Genomic DNA, 20,520 nt, shown 5'->3' with positions numbered 1-20,520 from the left:
GAGAAAATGAGAAGATTTTATGCTATTCACATCTAGGTTGCAGTGTGATTGAATTTTTTGGATGGGGAGGGCTCATATGAAAATACATGCTGAGCTTCTGAGGACAGAATGATAATCAGGGGATTAACCCTCTTCATTTGTTTTGCTGTAGCTACTTTCTGATTAAGGAATTTTTATTTAAGACATCCTTTTTAAAGAAAGTGAAAATCAATAATGATCCATTTAAAGTACTAAAGTAAGAAAATTTTGTTCAGCTTCCTCCAGCCCTTGGTTTATATCCTCCCAGGTTGTTTTCTTCTGCTTATATTAATCAAAGATAATATTTATGTTTTGTGGGTTCTTTAGTTATAGTGAGTGGGTTTCATATTCCGCTTGCAGTAATTTGTTTCCTTTTTAAGATACTTAGGATATAGTTAGATTTTTATAAGTTATTTAGAAAGTTCAATGGATCAGCTTCCTATTTCCTAAATTTAATTTTTTTCCCTTGGCTCAATAGAGAATTTTCCCAAGTGAGTAATATAATTTGTACTTTTAAAAAAGATTTCTACATTAGAGTCCCAGTATACACTGGGAACCCAAACCAGCCTTGCTTTGGAATACATATTTTCTCTGTACGATAGAGTCACGGCACATCATCCTGTATATCCTTGTATTTAGTAAGTGCATGGTGTTTTGTTTTTAAATTATTATTACAACCAAGTCTGTTACTCAGGTGCTCTCATCAGATGTTCCTTCAGGAACAGAAACAGAGGAGGAAGATGATGGCATGAATGACATGAATCAGGAGGTTATGTCGTTAATATGGAGTGAAGATTTAAGAGTGCAGGACGTGCGAAGGCTTCTTCAAAGTGCACATCCCGTCCGTGTCAATGTAGTACAGTACCCAGAACTCAGTGACCATGAGTTCATTGAGGAAAAAGAAAACAGGTAAAGGAGGCATGTTGTTATCTGTTGTCAGTGTTTTTTAACACTAAAAACCCTAAAAAGATACTTCAAAGTTAAAAGTACCATGTGTTTTAAGTTTTTATCCATCCTCAGGAAACCATACATTTTTTCAGAATATTTTGGCATTTGATAACACAAGAGTGTCTGATGACATAAAGTGATCCTCCTCCTCTTGAAATACAGCTCTGTTATTTAGAAAAGGTGACCCGAAGACCATTTTGCTTAGTTACCGTAAGAATTTACAAACAAAGCAAAACTCTGAACTCATTCTTCTGTATCTTGATGAGGAAAAAAATACGTTTGTGTATATGTGTGTGTGTGTGTGTGTGTGTATGTATATATGTTTTTAGTGTAGCTTAAACTTATACCAGTCTTTTTTTTTTTCTGATATGATAGGCAATACTCTAATCTTCTCTACTGCCAATCTCTAACATATGTTATATTCCTTGATAATTGTAATACTCAGTAGTAACCATCCTGTGACATTCCAGAGTTGTTGCCTTGGGACAATTCAACTTATATTTGAAAATTCTCTCCTGTCCTATTACCTGCCATGTCTCTGTCACCTGTCATTTTCCACCATTATTTTCTGGTTCTCCTCACATTGCTTACAGTGGTCCTGCTTTACGGGGAAGGATCACCCATACCTAGCTGCAGGGTGCTGAAGATCTGAGTTAGTCTTAATCTGCATCTCACTGTTTCCTCTCCCATGTATACCTAGGTATTAGTCACCTGTAACTGAGGAGTCTGAGGGACAGAGAAGTTGTATGGAAACATAGTGGTTAGTGTGGGCTCTGGATGTGCTGGGTGTCTTTGGATGAATTACTTAACTTCTTGCTGCCTCAGTTGTCTCAACTATAAGAATAGGCATAATTGTACCATTCATCCCTCACAGGGTTGCTCTGTGTATAGAATGAGTTATATCTATATAGTCTTAGAACACTGCCCAGTACGTAGTAAAGCTCAGTGCAGTTAGCCATGATTATTAACTGAGGTCAGTGATACATGAAGCTAGTTTTGTTTTTTTTTTTACCTTTATAATCAGTGATATCTCAGGTAGAAGGGATTACAGTATTTTGTTTTCATTATTAAATCAGTTTTGTGGGTTAAAGGTTTCTGCTAAAAAGTTCTATGGGATATGGCCTTGAGTTTTTTGGATTCTAAATTAACATGGGGCACTGTTCAAAGAATCTTGGGATAGCAGATTTTTCTTACCAAAAAAAACTAGAAAAGCAGCTGTATGTATGTACAGTTAGGGAGAGAACGTGTTTATGAATAGCTTTGTCTGCAGAGAAAATGTTAGCCTCTGATGGGGTATTTCTGTATCTTAACAACACGGATATCTTAAGAGGTAGACTTTTGTTAAGCGTTTCCTGGTTATAAATACCCCTACTTCCACAATTCCTGTTTGATTTTGCTTTAAGGGGCTACATGGAATGTGATTTATTTATTTATTTATTTATTTATTTTTAAAGATTTTATTTATTTATTTGACAGAGACACAGCGAGAGAGGGAACACAAGCAGGGGGAGTGGGAGAGGGAGAGGGAGAAGCAGGCTTCCCGCGGAGCAGGGAGCCCGATGTGGGGCTCGATCCCAGGACCCTGAGGTCATGACCTGAGCTGAAGGCAGTCGCTTAACCAACTGAGCCACCCAGGCGCCCCTGGAATGTGATTTAACATAGAAACAAGTTAAGTGTGGTGTATTAGTTTCAAAATACAGCCCATTGGAAGCCATTTTAACTCTGAATATAACTTACTGTGCTATATAAATCCTGTAAGTCTTAGCCATCTAATTCTTTTTTCCCTGGAGACACTGAAATCCACTGACCTCTAATATAGGGACTTGCTTTCCTTTCTGCGTACAGGCTACAGAAGTGGCCTTTTTTTTTTTTTTTTAATTTTTTTTTTATTTATTTATTGGCATGAGAGAGACCACGAGCAGGGGGGAGGGGTAGAGGGAGGAGCAGACTCCCCGCGGTGCAGGGAGCCCAGTGCAGGACTGGAGCCCAGTGCAGAACTCGATCCCAGGACCCCAGGATCATGACCTGAGCTGAAAACAGATGCTTACCTGACTGAGCCACCCAGATGCCTGCAGAGGTGGCATTTCTGAGGCTATGTTGGCAAAAAGGGTGGGAGGAGGATCCCAGATGTACTGAAGGCAGCCAGACTGAAAATAACAAAATGAGGAAACCCAAAACATACCTTTGAGCAGGTTAGCATCAGAATGGCATTTTGGGTTTCTTTTTTTGGTTGCTGAGGGAGAGTTGGCTTGGTTTATAGACCAGCTGGTTTTCACTCAAAGCAAATACGAAACAAAAGAAATGGTATCTCTCCCTTAGAGTTTCTAAGGGGAACAAGAATATTAAAATGAGAATAACCGTGTTTGGATGATTCATCCACATCTTTGTATGGATTTACTCTGATGTGATTTCCTCTTACACAGCAGTTCTTTTGGAATGCTTAACTACAGATTATATTCCAGTTTTTTTTTTTTGCTTCACAATTTTTCACATGTTGGTTTTGATTTTAATTATAGATTGCTCCAGTTGTGTCAGCGAACTATGGCCCTTCCAGTAGGACGAGGAATGTTTACCTTATTTTCATACCATCCTGTTCCAACGGAACCACTGCCTATTCCCAAATTGAATTTGACTGGTATGTTAAATTCTGGGCTCAGTGAGAAAGGAAAATGATTTAAGTGTGTTTTTAGTGGAGTTACTGAATTATTTTAGTTAAAACCAAAGAAATGCTCTATCCCCACTGATTTCAAATATCAACCACTCTAGTGGTTGTCAGAGCTCAAATGGCAAATCAAACTAAACCTTGTGGGAAGTAGCATGCAGCCCATTACTAAATTTTGCTTTTAATGAGACTGTTTCATGATATAAAAAGGCACTTGGGGAAGTTTAGGAAGGTATTATTGATGATGGTGAGATTACTGAACTTTAAATAATCTTAAAGTATAATATGTAAAAACATTGTATCTTAATGTGTCTTGTTATATCTTATTATGAATATATGATCCTTGTACAAAAACACAAAAATATACTAAGCAAAAAGAAAAAATTTGTTAGAATGTTAACATTTTGGTATATACGGTTCCCAATTTTATTTTTCTAGTTTATAATTTTATATATTTTTAATTATCAGAAAATTTAACTGTTTTAGAAATTGTTTTCAAATGTACTATAGAGTGAGCATCCTTTCATATCTAGCATACATAGGTATACAATTGTATTATGTGAATATATTATGTAGGTAGGTATTGAATGCAGATATTTTTAGTCAACAACTTCATTTTTATTTGTTCTGGAGTATTTTGTTGATGGAATATAGTTTATGTCAACAACCTGATTTTGTTGGAAATTATAATTTTTTTACTATTATAAACATGCTGTCAGGGTATAGTCATTTATTTATGTTAATTGCTTTAGAAGTAGAACTCCCAGGACAGCAAGATTTTAAGGCTTTAATTTGTCAAATTACCTTTCTGGTTGGTTGTGTGAATTTTTACTTCTGCAAGATATAAGTGTGTTCATTTCCTAATATTATTGATTACAATGGGTTTTATAGTGCATATTCACCTAATGCTGGTAAGAATATGTTCTAAAGGTGACAGTTGTGTACAGTTGAAGTTATCATTGAGAATTCCTGAAGTATAGTATGTGTGGTTTTATGAGACTTGTACGAAATGTATTTATCATACACACAGTAATGCATAGTATAATAATATATACCAATATAATTCTGTAGTGTTTTAAGTTGCATAATTTAAAAAAATCCAGGGTCATATTCAAATATGTGGAGAGCTTATACGTTTAGTAACATATGGAAAAATGAGATCAGCTGAATGAACATATTTTCATCTCCAATATGATACCTGTTCTGGAGCCCTAATCTTATTTAGAGACATAACAAGCAGAGTTACCTTCGATATTTGAATTGTTCTGTCTCTTAGAGATGGAGCAGTATGGCAAAATCTGAATAATTACTGAATCTTCATGGAGAGTGGGTATATAGGTGTTCATTCTGTTAGTCTTTCAGCTGTTTAAAGTTTTCATATAAAGAATTTGAGTTAAAAAGAAAAGAATCTCATGTAAAACTGGGAAATGTTAAAATGTATTAAATCTGGGCAGTGATGCTTGGGTGGGTGTTAAAAAAATAAATACATGAGTCATCCTTTTGTTTTTTGAATACATTTAGTTAAATTTGCATATCCAGAATGTGTTTCTGACATTAGTCCAAACTTTTATTATTTTAGCAATACTGGTAAGCTCCCCCCCATTATCTTATTTTAATAATTAATTTAGGAAAAGATACTTTCTTAAAATACCTCCTTAATTCACACTGATACTTTCTTAAAATAGCTCCTTAACTCACACTGGTATCATCAGTACATTTGTATGTTGTTATTCTTATTGAAGAAAATTTGCTTTATCCTTTGCCTGTCATTTTCTCTTATGTGTAAATACTCTGTCTTATGCATATGATGAATTGTTTTAGAGTTCATTTTTTTTTCATTATTAATCTCTCTGCCTTTTGAGAAGGTAAAAGTATACCTCATGAACTTGTCACCCAGTGTGGCATTGTCATACACCATTATTTGAGTTAGCTCTTAGGTACACAAAGCAAATGGTAAAAACAAATATATTTTACTTTGTGTGTATGTTTGTGTATACACACTCCAATTAAGACATTGTGCATCTATCTGAAATTTATTTTACATTTAACTTCAGAACTCCTTTAAAACCATATTTTCAAACTTGTAGTGAATTATATAATTTTATGCAATATTTAGAATAGTTATTTTAAATATTCATCCATGACCTGACCTAATTAATACAGAACATTAAAGATATAAAAAGAATTCAGTATTTGCATGTACACAGTGGAGATCCAAAAGAGAACCAAAAGACTCAAGGAAAGGAATTCAAAGAGAGCATACCATCATGAACATTTAATTTACAGTACTCTTTTTTTTTTTTAAGATTTTATTTATTTATTTGAGAGAGAGAGAATGAGAGATAGAGAGCACGAGAGGGAAGAGGGTCAGAGGAAGAAGCAGACTCCCTGCCGAGCAGGGAGCCTGATGTGGGACTCGATCCCGGGACTCCAGGATCATGACCTGAGCCGAAGGCAGTCGCTTAACCAACTGAGCCACCCAGGCGCCCTAATTTACAGTACTCTTAACATAAGTTGACCATGAAATTTAATTTAGCAGATACTCTTTATGGTTCACTGGGTAACTCAGATCTATAAAATGATCCTTTTTATAGTACTACCTGAATGCAATTTAGCATTTTTAACAATGGCATATAAGTGGATACTTATATAGAGAGATAAACATATATAGTAAGAGAGCAAATTTATAAGAGATAAACATATATAGTAAGAGAGCAAATTTATAAAGGTCCTTGTCTCTTTTTGCAATGTATTTAATGTTCAGAGAAAAATATAGGCTGGCATATTTGAAATTAACATCAGTGTCATCAATCACAGGTTGAAATGTATTATTCATATAGCTTAACTGTGATGTTAGTATTCTTTTTATTTTTTAATAAGCTTACTTCTGTTTGACAGATTTTGAAGTAGTGGCTATCCTAATCAGATCTGTATAAAGTTAAATTGGTATCTGTTATCACAGCCCCATGTATTTTAGTAAAAAAGATAATGAATTATTTTATTCTTAAAAATTTTTTTATTAAAAAATTTTACTTGAGTATAATTGACGTACAGTGGTAGATTAGTTTCAGGTATATAGCATAGTGATTCAGTAACTCTATATGTTATGCTCGCCACTCTGTATGTTAGCTACCATCTTTTCCCATGCAATGTTTTTAGAATACCATTGACTATATTCCCAATGCTGTATCTTTTATTTCCATGACTTCTTTGTCCCATAACTGGAAGCCTATATCTCCTACTCCCCTTTACTCATTTTGCCTATTGCCCTACTCTTCTCTCTGGTGATCATCAGTTTATTCTTTGTATTTATAGGCTTGATTCTGCTCTTTGTTTACTCATTTCTTTTGTTTTTTAGATTCCACATATAAGTGAAATCATATGGTATTTTTCTTTCTCCATCTAAGTTATTTCACTTAGCATAATACCCTCTAGGTTTGTCCATGTTGCAAATGGCAAGATCTCATCATTTTTAATGGCCAAGTAATATTCCTGTGTGTGTGTGTGTGTGTGTGTGTGTGTGTGTGTGTGTGTGTACGTGTACATGTACACACACACTACATCTTTATTCATTGATCTGTTGATGGATGTTTGGGCTGCTTTCATATCTTGGCTATTATAAATAATGCTACAATAAGCATAGAGTGAATGTATCTTTTCAAATTAATGCTTTTGTTTTGGGGGGGTAAATACCCAGTAGTGGAATTATTGGATCAAATGGTATTCCTGTTTTTAAATTTTTGAGGAACCTCAAAATACTGTTTTCTACAGTGGCTGTACCAGTTTACATCCTCACCAACAGTGCATGAGGGTTCCTTTTTTTCCACATCCTCACTAACATTAGTTAATTTTTGTCTTTTTGATTCTAGCCATTCTGACAGGTGTAAAGTGATATTTCATTGTGATTTTGATTTGCATTTCCCTGATGATGAGTGATGTTGAGCATCCTCTCATATCTGTTAGCCATCTGTATGTCTTCTTTAGAAAAATGTCTATACAGGTCCTGTGCCCATTTTTCATTAGATTTTTTCTTTTTGATGTTGAGTCATATAAGTTCTTTACATATTTTGGATATTAACCCCTTATCAGATATATGATTTTCAAATATCTTCTCCCATTCAATAGGTTTCCTTTTTGTTTTGTTGATAGTTTCCTTTGTTGTGCAAAAAAGCATTTTATTTTGATGTAGTCCCAACAGTTTTTGCTTTTGTTTCCCTTGCTTTAGGAGACATATCTAGAAGAATGTTGCTTTGGCCTCTGTCAAAGAAACTACTGCCTATGTTCTCTTCTAGGAGGTTTTTGGTTTCACTTCTCACATGGAAGTGTTTAACCCATTTGGAATTTACTTTTGTATATGGTGTAAGAAAGTGGTCCAGCTTCAGATAATGAACTATTTTAAATACGGTTTTTTCACCTTGCATCAAATTTGATGCACAAGTTAAAGTACTCATAATAACCTAATGTCATTCCAGATATTACGAGGTTAAAGGTTTTGAATGTAGAAAAGGTAATCACTGTCAGCAAAAATCTAAGTTGAGCAATTTTAGATTTATGAATCATTCTCTCAATTTTGAATTTGTTTGCCTGAATAGGACGGGCCCCTCCTCGGAACACAACGGTAGACCTTAACAGTGGAAATATCGATGTGCCTCCCAACATGACAAGCTGGGCCAGCTTCCACAATGGTGTGGCTGCTGGCCTGAAGATAGCTCCTGCCTCCCAGATTGACTCAGCTTGGATTGTTTACAATAAGCCCAAGCATGCCGAGTTAGCCAATGAATATGCTGGCTTTCTCATGGCCCTGGGTCTGAATGGGCACCTTACCAAGCTGGCTACTCTCAATATCCATGACTACTTGACCAAGGTGAGACTCCCAGCTCCTTGTAGTGTGCCTCATCCAGGCCACTGCAGTAGCTCCTAATTCTTCTCCTTGCTCTTCCTTCTTCATTCTTGTACCTCTCAATCCATTCTTCCCATAGCAGGCAGAGTCATCTTTCTAAAGTGTAAATTAGCATATATCACTTCCCTGGTCAAAACTGTTTAAAGATCTTTCATTGCTCTTGATATACATTCTGGGAGCCTATGTGATCCCACTCACTTGTCCAACCTTACTTTGTACCACTCATCCCCTTGTTTTCCACACTCCATAGGGACTGGCCATTTTAGTTCCTTGGCAAACCAAGTTCTTTCACTTCACAGAGTTTGGCAAACCAAACTCTTTCTCTTGGTATAAACTCTTCCACTTATATGCCATAAAAATTCACTTACTTAAAGTATACAGTGCAGTGGTTTTTAGTATGTTCAAAAAGTTGTGCATCCATTCCTGCTATTACTTTTGGAACATTTTCATCAGTCTATAAAGGACCCTCATAGCGGTAGCAGTCACCCTCCAGGCCCTGGCTACCATGGATATACTTTCTGTCTCTGGATTTGCTGATTCTGGTTCTTTCATATAAATGGAATCCTACAATAGGTGGTCTTTTATGGCTGGCTTCTTTCTCTAACAATGTTTTCACGGTTTGTTCATGTTGTATCATGTATTAGCACTTCATGCTTTTTTATTGCTGAATAGATATTCCATTGTGTGGATATACTGTGTTTACCCATTCATCATTTGGTGGATAGTTAGGTTATTTCTACTTTTTAACTGTTCTGAATAGTGCTGCTGTCAGCATGTACATGTTTTTGTGTGGATGTATGTTCTCATTTCTCTTGGGTATATTCCTAGGAGTAGAATTGCTGGGTCATAGGTAACTCTTTGTTTAAATTTCTGAGGAACTACCAAACTGTTTCCAGAGTGGCTGTAACCTTTTTAAATCCCACCAGGAATAAATAAGGATTCTAGTTTCTCCACATTTTTGCCAACATTTGTCTGTCTATTTAATTATAGGCATCCTAGTAGGTGTGAAGTAATATCTCATTGTTTTGGTTTGCATTTCCCTGATGGCTAATGATGTTGAGCATTTTTCATGTGCTCATAGGCCATTTGTAAGTCTTCTTTGGAGAAATGTCTATCCTATGTTTATTTTAAAATTGGGTTATCTTACTAAATTGTATTCTTTGTGTATTCTGGATACTAAGTCCATTAACAGATAAATGATTTGCAAAAATTTCTCCCATTCTTTGTGTTGTCTTTCACTTTCTGATGGTATCTTTGAAGCACAAGAGTTTTTTATTTTAATGAAGTCCAGTTCATCTATTTTTTTCTTTAATTGCTCTGCTTTGGTGTCATATCTCATTGCCTAGCCCATGGTCCTAACCCATTTACACCTATGTTTTCTTCCAGTTTTATAGTTTTAGCTCTTACATTTAGTTCTGTGGTCCACTTAGAGTTAATTTCTGTGAATGATGTAAGGAAGCTGTCCAGCTTTATTCTTTTGCGTGTGGTCTATAGGTATCACAGCACCATTTTCTGAAAAGACATTGAACTGTCTTGGCACTCTGTGGTCACTTGACCATTACTGTGAGGGGTTCTTTCTGGATCACATCAGAACCATTTACATGTTGTTCTCTCACTTGACCTCATTTTCTCTTACTTTCTAAAGCTGAGTGCCTCCCCTTTCTTCCACTTTCCTGGTTAATTTGTATTAATCCTTCAGGTCCTGTTGTAAGTTTTACTTCTCTAGAGATTCCTAATAATTCTTCAGCTCCTCCTAATTGAAATTAGGGTCTTAAACAATAATACTTCATATTACTTTGTGCTTTTTCAATATGCTGCTTTTCAATAATATATTTGTATATTTTTACTTCAACACTTTTTACCCTATTAGAGCACTTGCATCGTGAGAGTAAGGACTGTTGTCTCTTTAGTTTGCTGTTGTATTCTTGGTGCTTCTCACTGTGCCTGTCAATAAAAGTACTTACTGAAAGTACTGGCAGGCAGTACTTTATTAAAGACTGCACAGATAGTGACTTACATTTCATTTTACTTTCTACCTTAGGGTCATGAAATGACAAGCATTGGACTGCTCCTTGGTGTTTCTGCTGCTAAACTAGGCACCATGGATATGTCAATTACTCGGCTTCTTAGCATTCACATTCCTGCCCTCTTACCCCCAACGTCCACAGAGCTTGATGTTCCTCACAATGTCCAAGTGGCTGCAGTGGTTGGCATTGGCCTCGTATATCAAGGGACAGCTCACAGGCATACTGCGGAAGTCCTGTTGGCTGAAATAGGTATGGCATTAATAGTGCTATGTCTTCATAAGCATACATTGCCCTCTCCACAGGAACCAAAGTAAAAACAATAGTAAAATCACAAAAATTAAGGAAAAATAGTAGCTTTTGTTAGAATGTTCTGATGCTAATTAAAAAAAGTATAAGTAATATTTTCTAAGACTGATATTAGTGTGCAGCTTATTAATCTGCATGTTTATTTGGCCAGCCCATTGTTGAGCTCCAGAGATCCTATTTAATGCAGTAACCTGTGGTTTTAATCACAAGTGAGAGTGCTGTTTATCCGCTTTGTCTTTACTAGGCAGTATCTCGCAGTGATATGCACTTGAAATGCAAAGTTGATTACTTTGATCTCTAGAAACAGTGTTCATTCTGTTAGACAGTTATTACTTTCAAGAGAATGGAAGTGATTGACTCTTGCTTTTCCTCCTTTATGTGCTGGTGGGTATGTTGGTAATGAAATGCATTTTCTCTGTTTTTAATTGAGGCTAAACCTTTTGGAAATGTGTCTTATGTTTTGTTATCTTTTCCTGACAAATGGAAATGCTATTGACATTATTAATATGTTCACTAATTTAGATACATAATTCCATGTCTTGTTTTATCCTATTTCAGGATATATTGTTGAATGTATGTTTTTCTCTGGAATGGCTCTATTAGTTAGCTATTGCCACAATAATGCTATCTAACAACCACAAAATTGGCCCAGCGCCTCCGCTTTAGGCCATAGGTCTGCAGATATGCTGCTCTGGCTCTTGTTCCAGATGATTTATTCTGAGGCCCAGGCTAGAGGATGTGCTTGTTTTATGGTGGTAACAGAAGGTCAAGAGAGAGAACCAAATAATGGAAGCACATTTCAGGCTTTTGCTTACATTGTGCCAGTTAAGATCCCTGGTCAAAACGAGTCACATGTTCAAGTCCACCATAAGGCTCTGTCAAGGGTATGGATGTATATATACAAGCACTGTAGGGCAGTGAAAAATTAACACCAACAATTTAATATACTACAATGATGAAATAAATTATTCACAAAACTGAAATTTTTCTGTTGCCGAAATACGTAATAGCATAAGTTGGTCTGAGAAACATTTATTCAGAAGATACTCAAGAGGCTTTTAAAGCTTGTTCATCTGCAAGGTGATTTATAGCACACCTCTTTCATGTTGTATGTAGAGGATTTCATCTAGATTCACATGCATATGCTCTTTCATATCATCATAGTCAGAATGTACATAATGTTTTTATATTGCCCTTTCCATATGTCATTGTCATAAATGTTTTTTAAAATTAATTTCATATTGTGTCGTATCTCCTCGAAATGGCATTCTGTAAATTGCCTGTTTTCTCATTTTCAGGACGTTTTTAGTTTGTTTCTAATTTTTTGCTATTACATATAAATACTACTTTTGTGTAATATTGGTTACTTTTGTATAATATTTTTTTTTTAATTTTTTCCTGTGTGTAAAATCCCAGGAGTGTGAAATTTGTTTTGGACAGAGGGGTCTTTATGTATATTTGCTGCCCTAGAGGTAGAATTAGAATCAGGGGGTGCTGTTTAAAAGTATGAGTTAAGTGTCTGAAAACATAATATTTAGCTTAAAATTTTAGAGTCCTTCCTGTCCATTATTAGTATTTGAACAGTGGATTGGAAATAGCAAAACAAAAACAAAATGTAAGAGATTAAAAATTAAAACATTTTTGAGTGCCCTTCTTTAAAAAATTTTTCTATTTCTTGATAATTTTTTTCCCTAGGATATCAATTTTACTTTAAGAATGGGGAACACGTGAACACATCCTTTTTATACAAAACACCTAAAATATTTAAAAATAAAACAGATTTTTATATTTTAAGACAATCAAGAAATATCTTACATGTAAAGATATATACTTCTGTGAGATCTCACAGACTCCCTGGTGTATCAGTTGACTTTTCCTTTCATTGAGACAACTTTTAGAAATACTATATTAAATCATTATCTCCTATTTTCAGTTTTTCTCGTGTGTATACTTGAAGTGGTCAAATAATTTTGTTTTTTTTCCTTAATAAAACCGGAGGTTTCATTGTGTCTAAAAGTCACTCCTTTCAAATTGGTACATTAAAGGAACCATTTTGGGCTTTGCTTTGTAGTAAACCAACAGTTTTGCATACCATTTGTGATAATGTATCTTTCTGAGCGGGGTTGTATTGACTCCATGGTTCTTATGCAACTTACTAGAAAGCTAATTCTAAAATTTATGATGGAATTTTAGGAGGCCAGGAGGCCAGCTTGAACTGTGTTATTTTCTATTTTATAGGACGACCCCCTGGTCCTGAAATGGAATACTGCACTGACAGGGAGTCTTACTCTTTAGCTGCCGGCTTGGCTCTGGGCATGGTTTGCTTGGGGGTAAGCATTCTCTGTGCCTTCAGATGCTTCAGTTATGACATCTGCATGTTGAGACAAATGATCTTGACACTTAATTCTGAGTAACGCTCTGCCTTACTGTGACTTAACCTGATTCTCAGGTTTTTTTTCTTTCTGGATATTTTTCAGAAAGTGCTAGATTTGGAAATGGAGAGAATTTGTAGTGAAGAGTGGGGTTTAAAAGTTTTTATCCCCCTGGCTTAGATGTAAATATTCAGGGAATGAAATATCTTGAAGAATTAAAGACATAAGATGAAGTGATAGCCCCCTCAGACAGAAAAAAGAAAATTGTGTATGATGGGGAGCTTTAAGTGTCTATAGTAGTTGCTAGAGATAAACCGTGACCTTTTTTTGGCATCTTGGTATTCACTGGGATCTCAGAATGTTGTCACAGTAGTATTTGCTTTGTAACAGAATACAGTATCACTTTGTTCCATCTTTAATCACATCTATGAGACATAGTGTAGAATTATCAGAAACATTTGATCAATGACTGAGTTACCTGGAATGTGGGTTCCTTAAGAACCACCAATACAGTGTTATACTGAAACTAAATTATAAAAAGAAAGTTCACTGTCTGTTAGATTTTTGATTCTTCACATTTGACACATGAACTAAAGAAGCAGATGGTACAATGGACAAGCATCATACTGGGAATTGGGACATTGATTTGGTTCTGACCAGTGAGTCACGTCCTTTAACTACAGTATTGTCTAGTGGCTAAGCAACTCCATGGATTACAATGGAAAAGCAGCATACCGGGAATTGGGACATTGATTTCGTTCTGACCAGTGAGTCATGTCCTTTAACTACAGTATTGTCTAGTGGCTAAGCAACTCCATAGATTGTTTTATATCCTTGTTTATATCCAACCGGGCCAATTACTAGCTTTGTAACCTTGGGCTTTGTGTGTGCCTCACTTTCCTTATCTGTAAAATAGTAGCTATTTGGTAGAATTGTCATATTAGGTAAATTAATCCATGTTAAACACACAGAATAGTACCTGAAACAGTAAGTGTTCAATAAGTTTATGTTATACTTATTGTTGCTGAAATAGTTCATAGATACAATAATGAAAGGACTCAGATGTTTGTAGTTCAAGTTTCATTTATATACCTAATATTTTCTTTTATTATTAGTAATTAACTGTATTTTGAAGCCTTTATTTTGTGAAATGAAAGTATTAACTTGAACATATTATTGTAATTCTTTTTTTTTTTCAAAGATTTATTTCTTATTTTAGAGGGAGAGAAAGCGTGTGCGCTAGTGTGCTCAGGGGGAGGGACAGAGGTAGAGGGAGAGAGAGAATCTCCAACAGACTCCCTGCTGAGCATGAGCCCAATGTGGGGCTTGATCTCAACCCTGAGATCATGACCTGAGCTGAAATCAAGAGTTGGATGCTCAATCTACTGAGCCACCCAGGTGCCCCTAAGTATTGTAATTCTTAATGTGAATAATTAAGAGCTTGTTTGAATATTAAGTCATGAGTAATAGTTATTTTAATTTAAAAAACCCAAAATACCTTGCTTGAAGTTAATTCATTGTTTTATTTGTCATGGGTATGTGTTATGAATCTTAATCCATAAGATTTCCTTTCATATGTTTGTTATTTCATTTTCCAGCATGGCAGTAATTTGATAGGTATGTCTGATCTCAATGTGCCTGAGCAGCTTTATCAGTACATGGTTGGAGGTCATAGGCGCTTTCAAGCAGGAATGCATAGGGAGAAGCATAAATCTCCAAGTTATCAAATCAAAGTAAGTCCAAAATAAAGCAACAGATCAAAATTCTGGAAGCTAAGGAGTTAATTTGAAAATAGTAATTTTCTTACCAACATTTGTAATCTGTTAATTTTAAGCATAGGCTAGTATTCAGAAGAATTTGTAATAATTCAGAATTTTTTTTACATAAACTTTTTTTTTTTTGATAGGAAGGAGATACCATAAATGTGGATGTAACTTGTCCAGGTGCCACTCTAGCTTTGGCTATGATCTACTTAAAAACCAATAACAGGTATCACATCCCCCCTCTTCACCCCTTGCCATGATAGTGTGACTTCCTTTCTGACCTCAGTAGTAAAACTAAATTATCTTAATGTGTTTATTTTCCTTGTACTGGATTAACCTGATTTTGATTCTCTTCAGTACTCAAGTTATACAGAGTTTTATCTAGAAACAATGTATTTTGCTATTTTAATCTTTGACAATATAATTGCCAATTTTTATTTATTTTTGTTTTATAGTTGATGTCACTGACAATCAGAAAATGCCCAAATTCCTTTTCATTAATTATGCATGTTATTTGAGGATTGGTTAAGCCAGAATCATTTAGCATTATTCTGTTCTTGGTTACCATTTATAAAAATGATTTCTGCTTAGTTCAAGAACTTGTCTAATAATCATACCAGCTTCCTTCCCAGCTCCCAGTAATTAGTGCTGGACACTTGAAAGTAGACTTTTGGCATTTTTATTCTTTTACATTTTACATAGAAGAGTAAGTTGGGTAGGAGACATTAAACTATGTTTTAAATTTTAAGTCTTTTAAGTTAAAAAATATTCTAGGATTCAAGAATTTTTTCAGTATTGTGAATTTCTCCTGTTAGAAAAGTGAATGTATGTAAAATTAACAAAATGGTTAAAAACAGGTATTTTTCATCTATTTTGATGAATATGTATGTTAGTGCTTTCTTGGTAATGGAGATGTTTCAGTGAACAAAACAAAACTTAAAAATACCTGTTTTCATAAAGCATATGTTGTCATAGGACAGACATTAATACATGACAAATACTGTATTAGAGGGTATAAAATATTATGGAAAGCAAACAGGGTAGTGGTTGGAGTGGGAGAAGTGTTTTGAAACCTGTCTTGGGATTCCTGATTTTTTTGTCCTCTAGTTGAGCAATAATGCCTACTGATATCCTCCACCAACAGATCTATTGCAGATTGGCTTCGTGCTCCTGACACCATGTATTTGCTAGACTTTGTGAAGCCAGAATTTCTCTTGCTTAGGGTATGGTACTTCGTAATTTTTTTTTTTTCTGCTAACATTAGGAGTCTTGTTTGTGTTTCTCAAGTTTAACTTGTGAATATAAATGTTTCCATAGGGGAGCCTTTTACTATTAATCCATCATCTAGATGTAATTGATAGTATTCTTTTGAAATTTCCCAAATGTAACTTGTAGGAATGCCAGGAAACACAACCATGTTGCTATACAATGCTACGAGTTGACATTTCAACTCCTTACATTATTCAACAAGCAGTAAGTGGCTACGGCTGCTTTATTTTACATTCTTTCATTACTAAGGATGCAGCATTACTATTAAGGGTATAATTAATGACTAACTATTTGACATAATTGCCTGTATTTTTCCTTTTATTCTTTAATGTTTAAACTTGTAAGTTTTTAGCATATGAAAGCTTTTAAGTTATACAGACAGTGCTAAGATTCTTTGTGATTTTTCTTTTATGAAGCAAGTGTTTAAAAGTCCTTTAAACTTTAATAACAACTCAATTGTAGGGTGTTTTTGTGTGTTAAAATCTAAACTTCAATTTATTTTAATGAGTTTAGCTTAGGTTCATATTATGTACTGTATTTTTCAAAATTGCCATCAGTTGAGAACTGATTTTTACATTATTTAATATGATTATTGTTATAAAATCTATGAACTTTGCCTACTCTAATTGATTTTATCTCTGTTACGTTTTTAAGACACTTGCTCGATGCCTGATTCTGTGGGATGATATTTTACCAAATTCCAAGTGGGTTGATAGCAACGTTCCTCAAGTGAGTATATATAATAAACATTGTTATATCTTTAATAGCATAAATTACAATTTCTTGTGGGATTTTACAAAACCCTGTAAAATACTTTTTTTAATAAAGGCAGTATTGATAATTATAGTATCTCTTGAAAACATGGGAACTTCAAGATTGTGTGCTGACCACAGACCACAGTCTTTTCTTTTGGCCCCAGATCCTGAGAAATTGTAGTATTAAAAATTAAATGTACCAAAGTACCTTAAAAAAGTATTTTGACATTTTTTTACCTAATTAAGCTGCCCTTTATGGCACAGACTAGGACCTGCCCTCAGGCCAGAAGCCATGAAAAAGGAAACTTACCCACTAGTTTTCCTGTCTTCTAAATGTCACCTCTCCTCTAGAAACTGCTTGCTTTTGTTTGATCTCTAGTGCCTTTAGGTCAAGGATTGGGGAACTATGGCCCACCTGTTTTTATAAGTAAAGTTTTACCAGGACACAGCCATGTCATTCATTTACTTATTACGTGTAGCTGCTTTTGTGTTACAACAGCAGAAATCAGGAGTTGCTTTAGATACTATATGGTCTACAACCCAGAAATGTTTACTCTTTGGCCCTTTAAGGAAAAGTTTGCTGACCCCTGCCATGATAATTAATTTTTATATTTTGCCCAGAGTTTATACTTGTTTCCTGCAAGAGAGTCAGTCTGATAGTTTATTCATCCATTACCTGAACTTCTAGATTATTTGTATTTGTTTGATTCTTCCAGTTTGTTAACCATTAATGTGAAACAGGTGAGGAAGAGTTGTTTTAATTGACTCTGCCATTTGTCACCAGAATTTTATCTCCTAGCACATCTGGATGTCAGAGATGACAGTTCTTTCTGAAAGTGCCCTTTAAAAATATATTGTAATATAAAATTATACTTTTTCCCCCCATTCCTTCATTCAGTACATATTTGTTGATCTTTTGTAAATGACCTCTGTAAATGCTAAACTCTAGGCTACATTTAACATGCATCTGAAATGTGGACTGTCCTCAAGAAACTTTAGTACATTTACTAAGTTTATTTTACAAAGTTAAGCGTGTACACACATAACTGTATTTCAGAACAGAAAGTGAGGATCCATGTCAGAGTTCTATTTTTAACTTTTGTGGACGTGGTCCTTGGACTTTTAATATATAGTTATCTTTGTGGTATTTCTTTTATTTCAGACTTAATATTTTTAAATTTGGCCTTGTTTGTATCAGGGATCCCCAAATACATATAACAAGTTCACAGTTCTGTTCATTGATACTTCCTGTCACTCTCCACTTTTCTCCTAGTTTTCACCCACTCATCTCATTGATTCTGTAGCAAGGCCCCTTGTAGGGTACAACCTAGTGTTAAAAGAGGTATTAAAAAGGTCACTTTGTAAACTGCTTTTTTGTTTGTTTGGACTTAAGGCACATCTAAAATAACAACTAATGTCTTCATAGCACTTTTTCCTTCATTACAAGTGTAACTATACAACTTGTGTTATGCTCTTAGGCAGTGCTGTACTGTGACTTGTTCAAGTATTGCCCTCAGTGCATGGGTGGGAACAATGTGCTATTGTTTGTTATCAGTATGTCTGTGCATCCATTAGACTGAACTCCTCAAAGTCAGCTACTGTGTCTTTTCCATCTTTCCTTCCTAGCAGCTAGCACTTAGTAGCGAGAGGTATTGTTAACACTGTTACAGTTCTTTCTTAGTTGAAAGAAGGCAGACTGGGGGTCCAGAGTCACCCAGCTATTAAAAGCTGGGGTAAAACTGAAACTAGCTAGTAGGACTTCAGATCTTAAGAGTTTTGCATTGTACCCGTACAAGACAGAGGAGTTTGGTGGTCTTTCCTTGTTCATTTCCTGGATGTTTCACCTTGCCCTTAAAGGATTACATTTCTCCCTTTGATTACTCCTTATATTTTTTATTTTTATTTTTTAAACTTTAGGAGACCATAGGAAAGATGACAAGGACCAGATTGAGGAGGGGTTCTCCCTCTCCTCCCCCAATTATTTACAACCCAAGTTCTTAGTGGTGCTTTTTAATGGTTTATGATCAAGTATAGTGTTACAGTACACAGATTAATGATGATGGTGATGATAGCAGCTAACACTTAAGACTTACTGTGTAGCAGACATTAATTTTAAGAGCCTTGAGTAGATTGAGTCTTCTAATTCTCACAGGAACCAAGAAGGTAGGCATTTACTGTGCTCATTTTACAGACGAGACACAGAGCAGTCAAGAACATTGCTTGTTGTCACAGAGCTAGTGTGGTCCCTGCTGAACCTAGGCCTTAAGCTCCAGTTTTGAAGATAAAAGGAGCTTATAAATGCCTGCTGTCAAAATAGAAATATTCCATTCCTATATAATGTTATAATAAACACTTTATATAAATGTTATAATTAGGTTATCTATATATAAATTACTTTGGAGTTATGTCAGTTTTTCAGAATGTCTCTCAATTTCTGAGTAAATAACATTCAAAATTAAAAATAAAGTCTGTAGAGGAAGGAAGACAGATGGAAGTAGTTATCAGCCTATATTACACAGACAGCATAATTGCTTACCTCACTGAGATTATCAAAGAGAAAAGGTATTTCAAGTTTTTTGATTTGGTGATATTCATTTCATAAGAAGACGGGGTCATAAGCGAGTTTAGAATATTTATTGGTCTATTATAGAAAGCATCCTGAAATATTACTCTTCTAAAGAGTCTTCTAAAAGATTATAAGAATACTTTTTAAAATTTAATTTAAAGTAATTAAATGATTTAATTGGGTAATTTAAATCAAATTTAATTTTGATAAAGTTTTACTACTTACACTGTAAGGAAAGGTATGTGTTTCTAAACAGTAGTTATAGATTAACATATTGATGGCTTATTTTTTTATTTTTTTTTTTAAGATTTTATTTATTTATTTGACAGTGACAGTGAGAGAGGGAACACAAACGGGGAGTGGGAGAGGGAGAAGCAGGCTTCCTGCTGAGCAGAGAGCCCGACATGGGGCTTGATCCCAGGACCTTGGGATCGTGACCTGAGCTGAAGGCAGACTGACTGAGCCACCCAGGTGCCCCTGACATATTGATGGTTCAGTTTAGCTTGGGTAACTAATCTAGTGACTAACCTTACTCTGGTAGGCATAAGGCTAAAAATATCTCATGAATAAGAACTCTGTTTAGAGTTCTTTCCAGTTGCTTTTTTCCCTCTCCCCACTGCTTTCCCATATTCTTGCTCCAGCCCTATTCCACAGTCATCTTTGCATTTCATTTCACTGGTGTGAAATAATATCACCCTGTTACTGACTCAGAATACACTTCAGTACTCCAGTTCATACACATTCAGTCCTATTTAGTTATTGTTGGGTCCATCTTAGATTTGAAGTTGGATTGCATTCAGTGTGATTAAAATATATGTCTTTGAATAAAATGGCTTATTATATGTACTTATGGCCATGAAAAGCAGTATGTTGTTTTTCTTTTCTTTTCTTTTTTTTTTTTTGGTGAAGGGTCCTGGGGGGAGGGGCAGAGGGA

At 35.0% G+C, this 20,520-nt stretch overlaps 1 protein-coding gene across 6 annotated transcripts in view; it reads left to right on the top strand.

Annotated features, from left to right (window-relative positions):
• ANAPC1 (anaphase promoting complex subunit 1) overlaps window positions 1–20,520 on the top strand; it is a 91,871-nt gene that overhangs the window by 43,496 nt on the left and 27,855 nt on the right. For all 6 annotated transcript variants that reach the window (XM_025868187.2, XM_025868186.2, XM_073897383.1 and 3 more), the window contains 9 exons: window positions 713–927; window positions 3,483–3,601; window positions 8,221–8,492; window positions 10,570–10,804; window positions 13,100–13,191; window positions 14,832–14,966; window positions 15,140–15,222; window positions 16,141–16,219; window positions 16,920–16,994. In XM_025868187.2, the coding sequence (XP_025723972.1) occupies window positions 713–927; window positions 3,483–3,601; window positions 8,221–8,492; window positions 10,570–10,804; window positions 13,100–13,191; window positions 14,832–14,966; window positions 15,140–15,222; window positions 16,141–16,219; window positions 16,920–16,994 (1,305 nt within the window). The remainder of the gene's footprint in view (window positions 1–712; window positions 928–3,482; window positions 3,602–8,220; window positions 8,493–10,569; window positions 10,805–13,099; window positions 13,192–14,831; window positions 14,967–15,139; window positions 15,223–16,140; window positions 16,220–16,919; window positions 16,995–20,520) is intronic.

The sequence above is a fragment of the Callorhinus ursinus genome, unplaced genomic scaffold (genome assembly GCF_003265705.2).
Source record: "Callorhinus ursinus isolate GAN/ISIS: 27379988/994484 unplaced genomic scaffold, GSC_fseal_2.0 scaffold10, whole genome shotgun sequence".
Classification (NCBI taxonomy): domain Eukaryota; kingdom Metazoa; phylum Chordata; class Mammalia; order Carnivora; family Otariidae; genus Callorhinus; species Callorhinus ursinus.
This window is presented reverse-complemented; position numbering and strand designations above follow the sequence as displayed.